General features: G+C 32.0%; 1 protein-coding gene across 1 annotated transcript in view; it reads right to left on the bottom strand.

Annotated features, from left to right (window-relative positions):
• LOC106465540 (LIM/homeobox protein Lhx3-like) overlaps positions 1 to 6,962 on the bottom strand; it is a 78,827-nt gene that overhangs the window by 4,791 nt on the left and 67,074 nt on the right. The window contains exons 3-5 of the mRNA XM_022393459.1: positions 4,768 to 4,970; positions 4,670 to 4,678; positions 4,041 to 4,412 (exon numbers count right to left, since the gene is read on the bottom strand). Coding sequence (XP_022249167.1) covers positions 4,041 to 4,412; positions 4,670 to 4,678; positions 4,768 to 4,970 — 584 coding nt within the window. The remainder of the gene's footprint in view (positions 1 to 4,040; positions 4,413 to 4,669; positions 4,679 to 4,767; positions 4,971 to 6,962) is intronic.

Raw genomic sequence — 6,962 nt, forward strand, 5'->3', positions numbered from 1 at the left:
AAGGGCGAACATGTTTGGTGGACGGGGGATTCGAACCCGCGACCCGCAGATTGCGAGTCGAGCTCCCTAACCACCTGGCCAGTCTTAGATGTAGATTTCAAAAGTTTCAAGCAGGAATGAGTAAATAGAAATAGCTCCCATTAAATTTATCATAAGCTTTTATTTTAATTCATATTAGGCGTAAATAATAAACACAATGTTTTGATTTGGAATTCTGCATCCATAGATGTTTACTTTTAGGAATATTCGTAATGTCAACAAAACTTCGTTCTGCCATACTACAAAACCTACATGTTTTTCAAAAAAAAAAAAAACAATCTGAGCTCAATAATCTATCGTTTTGTTTGCTCATGCTATTTACAATGTAATCTTTTCGCAACTGTCTATGTTGTTGTTTTGGATACAAGTTGTATTAATCCGCATTAAAATGTTTGTGCTCATCTAAAAGTCTTGGCTCTCTGTGTTTATAGCTGAGTATGTGGTCTTATACACTGACATAAGTTCAATTCCATTCAAATGAAACAGTAGTTTTATAATTTTAATCATTTGAATGATGTTTTGGTAGTCTAGCCAGCTAACAAAATTTGTATCAAACTGCGCGGGTTTAAATAAATCCTTATTTCGTGTGGCCTAGGTAGAAAGATAAAAGAAAGGAAGTTAACACGATGGCGTTTTGAAAAATATGGATAAAAATCGCATGAGTTCACTCAGAAGAGGAAAACATCAAATATTTTAGTCATAGAATTTCATATGAGGGTTTTCCTTTCTATTTTGTACAAGGAAATAGTACAAAGGAATTTGGTGTTTGTGCAACGATGTTAGTTTAGCTTGTCTTTAAAACGATGTTAGTTTAGCTTGTCTTGAAAACGATGTTAGTTTAGCTTGTCTTTAAACTAACATCGTTTTCAAGACAAGCTAAACTAACATCGTTTTAAAGACAAGCTAAACTAACATCGTTTTAGCTTGTCTTGAAAACGATGTTAGTTTAGCTTGTCTTGAAAACGATGTTGAGAACAATGTTAAATGAGACGTCCAATCAGGTAACACGATTTGGCTTTCTTGCCAAAAGACAGATTTACATATTAGATATTTAAATGTGTCAAGTATATTAACAGATGAGAAGACAATACTGTAAATTATTCAGATGTTTCATCATGGTCTCATAAAGTTTATAACTAATTTAACAATGTTAGCTTATCCATTCACATTTAATTCACCATTAACTCAAACACTAAACATAGACTGGTACAATAATCTGCTTTGTTTAGTTTCTTAAGACACGGAGTTAATTTGCCATTTATTTTAAACTCGTGTCAGAATGGTGACTGCAGGCATACGGGATTTATAGGCACATTTCCTATATATGTGTTTTTGAGAGTCAATACGTTGTTTTAAAATTTTCTGATTCTTTACTAACATAGATTGTTTTCGTGTTATAGAAATAATTATTAAAAAAGAAATTCCTCCCCAGCAGGTCATGTAAATTATTATTTTTTTTATCAATATACACATATTTACAAAGCGTACAGTTCATTCTCTTCATCTTCTCGTGGATTTCACAGGTATTCAACTTCTAGAAACATTCCAAGTAATATCCTTATAATTATTGCGTTCGTTCTTGAAGAACACCAGAGTTTGGTACAAGAAAAAAGAACTATATGAATTATTTGGTTTGATATCTATAGTTAAAAGTTTGTGGATTTGCTGTATCCTTGAACAAGACACTTTATCCCGGTGGTTACAGTCTATCTAGCTGTATAATGGGTAACAGCGTGTTAACCTGTGATGGGCTGACCCATCCAGGGGGAATACATCACCATTCTCAGTCGTTCGTGCTTTTGTCTGTCATTTAAGCATCGTGTGGGTTTGTTAATTTCGGTGTTTGACAGAAGGTTTGAGCCAAATATTCAACGCATTAGTTTGTGATATTTGTGTAACTTAGGCAACCCATAAAAATCCATAATCTTATATATTTCGTTTTAAGAAAAAAATGTTTAGTACATTCAATAATGTAATTGTTTATTTCTTCTTTAATTTTTCGAATATAAAAACTAGGGCCTTTAGAACTAATATTCTTCAGAATCACCCGAGTCACAGATGTTCAAAACCATTTTATTATTTAAAAGATATTTTTACTTCGGTCACCGAAGGTGGACGGAGGTTATGTTTTGACCCCTGTGTGTGTGTGTGTGTGTATGTGTGTTTGTCAGCAAGATTTCCCGAAAACAACTGAATGGATTTGGACGAAAGTTAGTATACATTTAGACTATGACCTAACTTACAAGTGATTAGTTTTTGGAGGTCAAGATCAAAGAAAGGTCACAGAAGTCCGAAAAAAATCCCTATCTGTTTACATAGAAACCGATTTTTCACACTATTTTTGTCCTTAACCCCGTAAAATATGATTGGATTTTGATGTAATTTGGTATAATTACTTCTTATTTTCCTGCCAAAAATGGTCCGTGTCCCTTGATAACGACGGACATACGGACACATTTTCGTATTTTTTGAGAGCCGAATATGATCAACGCTGCGTGGCGGAGGTATGCTCTCTAGTTTTTTTTTATATATTTATTTTAATTATTTCACAAATTAGATCTAGTTCCAAACGATATTCTGTTGTTTAAATTATGATCTTTGAAGATGAAGTTTGTTATTATATCTATCTATTTATTCTTGAATGACTATCATCCTCAATTACCAAAAAGTACATGGAAAATAATATATAGAAGTCGGGCCGAGAAACGTGATATATTTATTTTAATTATTTCACAAATTAGATCTAGTTCAAAACGATATTCTGTTGTTTAAATTATAATCTTTGAAGATGAAGTTTCTTATTATATCTATCTATTTATTCTTGAATGACTATCATCCTCAATTACCAAAGAGTACATGGAAAACAATATATAGAAGTCGGGCCGAGAAACGTGACGCGAATATACAGTGGAGATTTATGTATGATGCATTAACTAACCCACTATGGTTAAAGCGAATAAATGTGACAGAATCGAAGTATGTCCGTATTGTAATACTATGATATGTAACAATTGGCATATGTATTTTAGGTGTATTGTAATACTATGATAGGTAACAATTGGCATATGTATTTTAGGTGTATTGTAATACTATGATATGTAACAATTGGCATATGTATTTTAGGTGTATTGTAATACTATGATAGGTAACAATTGGCATATGTATTTTAGGTGTATTGTAATACTATGATAGGTAACAATTAGTATATGTATTTTAGGTGTATTGCAAATGAACTTTTATTAAACATGATTTTTAAGATATGTTCAACAATTTTGGGAAGAACATGTGAATCGTATGATTTTTGGTATTTATGCTCTTATAAAAATTGTAATAATTCCCAATTAATTGAAGTATGTAATTTCATCATTATTTTAGGAAAGAGTATTATATACAATTATTGGTGCGAGATATAAAAAAAATCAACACATTTCGTATCCTAAAACAATTAAAGAGAAATTATTACGTAATTTCATTAATAAATTGAAGTCACGGATGACATTAGAAAAAATGTGGGCCTAACAAAATGGTGAATTCGAATTATTTAAAAAAGAATGGTTGGTTTATTATAGATCAAAATATTTCCTCCTTTTCAATAATTTATTAATTTTTTCCTCTCCTGTGTGATATATATATATTTATATTTTTAATAATTAGTGTATAATATACTGTATTAAGTAAATAATAGTTGATGATGTGATTGAAACTTGCAAACAATCTGCTTGAATGTCTTCAAAATTATTTCAACATTTTACAACTATTACTTCTGAGGTTATTTAGTATAGTTAAAGGAAATTGTTATATTAAAATATCATCCATTTAAAATATGTAGTAGTATGTAATAATTATTTATGGATGTTACAGATAAGAGTGATAAATTGGTCATGTAAATAATGTAATGGATGAATATGTTTTTATTTCCTTGTAAAAAACTGGTTGTTTAGTGTCAAACTTGTAAAAACTGGTTTGGTTGTTTTAATAAAAAATTATCTATCTATCTATACCTCTGCAAACATCCTTGTCCGGATCGTTGCTATTACACTCCATTATTTGCCACCCCAACCCATCATTACTAGAAGAAGACCCAGGTGATGCTGTGGTTGGAGTTGAGTCAGCAGAGGGAGTCTGTGTCGTTATTCTGGTAGTGCACTGGAAGTACTCGAACCAACGCGTCTTCCCAGCATCTTTCTTCAGCCGTTTCTCTTTAGCTCTTCGGTTCTGGAACCATACTTGCACTACCCTCATGTCCAGTCCTGTGTCCTGGCTAAGCTGCTCTCGGACATGACGGGCAGGCTTGGAACTCTTCCTATACGCTTTTTTTAACATGTCCAGTTGCTTGGCTGTGATAGTTGTCCTAGGTCTCTTGGTTGTTCCTTCTGAGTTGGAATCGGAAGAAGAAAAAAAATATAAATTATAACAACCTTTTTTGTATATCTTAGCATTGAAAAGCTATTTCAGACTAAACCTAATGAAATGAAGCGCTATCTTAGGATAATCTTTTGAGACATATTTGTCGTAAATGGCATCAAAGAGAATGACACTTTATTCTACAAGCAATTACTGGTTTATTAGCTTAGCTTGTTAATAACCAATTATCCTCATGCTTCTAGAAGAGGTTTAACGAAACTTAGACTTGAACAATCTTGTATTTAAATGAAGTATTCAACAAAATAGGTCTATTATTTAACAGGACGTGGTATAACAAGTTGATTGTTTGTTCTTGACACATACCACGATTTCTTAGAGCTTCATAATCGCTCTTGCAGACCAATCTTTTGTCTTCCATCAGATAAAAGAGGTCACCAGTGTTGAGGCGCTCCTTACAGAGGATACAGGAGAAACAATGAATATGGTAGACGTTCTCCTGGGCTCTTCTGACAATCTGTGAAGGAGAGATCCCTTGGGCACAACCAGCACATTTAGTACCATAACGTCTGTTGAAAACAAGAACATTTTAACAGTAAAACTTAAACATAAAGTCTTACTTTCGTTTCTTTCATTTTGGGGTTTGTAAGGTTGTATGTTAATGGCAAGAAAAAGCATTAAATTTTATGTGTATATTAAAACTAGATCTACTTATTAGTACTTTTTAATCATAATGTCTAGTCTAATTACGTATCTTCCAGTCTTGGTAAAATAACATCATTATTTCAAAATTAATGTTTACTTGTTATTTTTCAGACTATTTAAGGATCATTTCTAAGCCCATCAGTGGCACAACGGCATGTCTGCGGACTTATAACGCTAGAAACCGGGTTTCGATACCCGTGTTGGGCAGAGCACAGATAGCCCATTGTGTAGCTTTGTGCTTAACTTCAAACAAACAAATAATTTCTAAATTGTTTGTTTGTAATTAAGCACAAAGCTACACGATGGGCTATCTATAGAGAAAGAAAATGAGCAAAATAATCTAAATGAAACTTAATACACATTTCTACAGGATATATAGAAAAAAGGGAACAAGGATATGTTTATTACTCAGTTAAAAAAGACAGAAAAAAAGATTGAACAAAATCACCCTTAATTTCGAGTAGGCTTAAAAATCAGGTAATACTGACATGTTAAAATAATTTGGTTTTCGACTGAAAATGTTCGTATTTGCAATTTTACTCAGCTAATGAATCAATGCATTCCGATAATTATAAGTTTAACTTTTATTATGTAAAAAATTGGACAAAAGTGTATTTCAAAATTGGAATGTGTTTACGTGACCACGTAATTAATCTATTCCGGACATACAGAAACGTATAATTATAACTTGGAATAGATTTCTATTAAACATGAAATTTAGTAAAATAAACATATGTGTATAAGTAGCTTTTGACATACTTAGATGTGTTCTTTATTTTCTATATATATATTTCTTCATATAGTGAAGAAAGCAACAAACGAAAAATAAATAATTTCTAAACACATAACCCGAAAAAAAACCTATTTTGTTTATAAAAGTCGAAAAACGATTAAAAACTCCGTCAGGAGCAAATTTTTGTTTGTAATTAAGCACAAAGCTACACAATGGGCTACTTGTGCCCTGCCCACCACGGGTATCGAAACCCGGATTTTAACATTGTAAGTCCGCAGACATACCGCTGTGCCACTGGGGGGTAGGAGCAAATGAAAGTCATTCTTTAGACTTGTTATGATTATCTCGTAGCGTTTGTTTGTTTGCTTGTAATGAAGCACAAAGCTACACAATGGGCTATCATCTCGCAGCGACATAGGGTACTGTTTTATTTAAAAATAACTAATTTTTGTCTAAATCAGAATAGCTTTGTAGCGATCTAGGGTACTGTTTTATTTAAAAATGACTAATTTTTGTCTAAATCCAAATTATTTTGTAGTGAACTAGGGTACTGTTTTAGTTTAAATTGACAAATGTTTGTCTAAATCACAATTACTTTGTAGCGATCTAGGGTACTGTTTTATTTTAAAACGACTTATTTTGTTTAAATCACAATAACTTTGTAGCGATCTAGGGTACTGTTTTATCAAAAATGACGAATTTTTGTGTAAATCACATCTAGTACGTGTATATTATCATTCCAGAATATGCATGTGATAGTTCAAAATCTCAGTAAATGGCTTGTATAAATAAAATCTATCTGTTATTATAATGACACAAATAATTATCTTAGCTTAGTTCATTTCTTAACAACATTACTGTATAATATTTCAGTATTGAAAGCTTGTTTGTGATAATAACGTTCAAACATGTACTACTACTTCTCAGCAGGTATAAATAGATTATTGTGTCTCATTAAGAGCGGTAGTTTGAAACGTTTCCTAGTTCTATTGGTGCCTGGTGTTATGACTAAGTCTGATTAAGAGCGGTAGTTTGAAACGTTTCCTAATTCTATTTGTGCCTGGTGTTATGACTAAGTCTGATTAAGAGCGGTAGTTTGAAACGTTTCCTAATTCTATTGGTG

This window comes from Limulus polyphemus, unplaced genomic scaffold, assembly GCF_000517525.1.
Source record: "Limulus polyphemus unplaced genomic scaffold, Limulus_polyphemus-2.1.2 Scaffold1976, whole genome shotgun sequence".
NCBI lineage: Eukaryota > Metazoa > Arthropoda > Merostomata > Xiphosura > Limulidae > Limulus > Limulus polyphemus.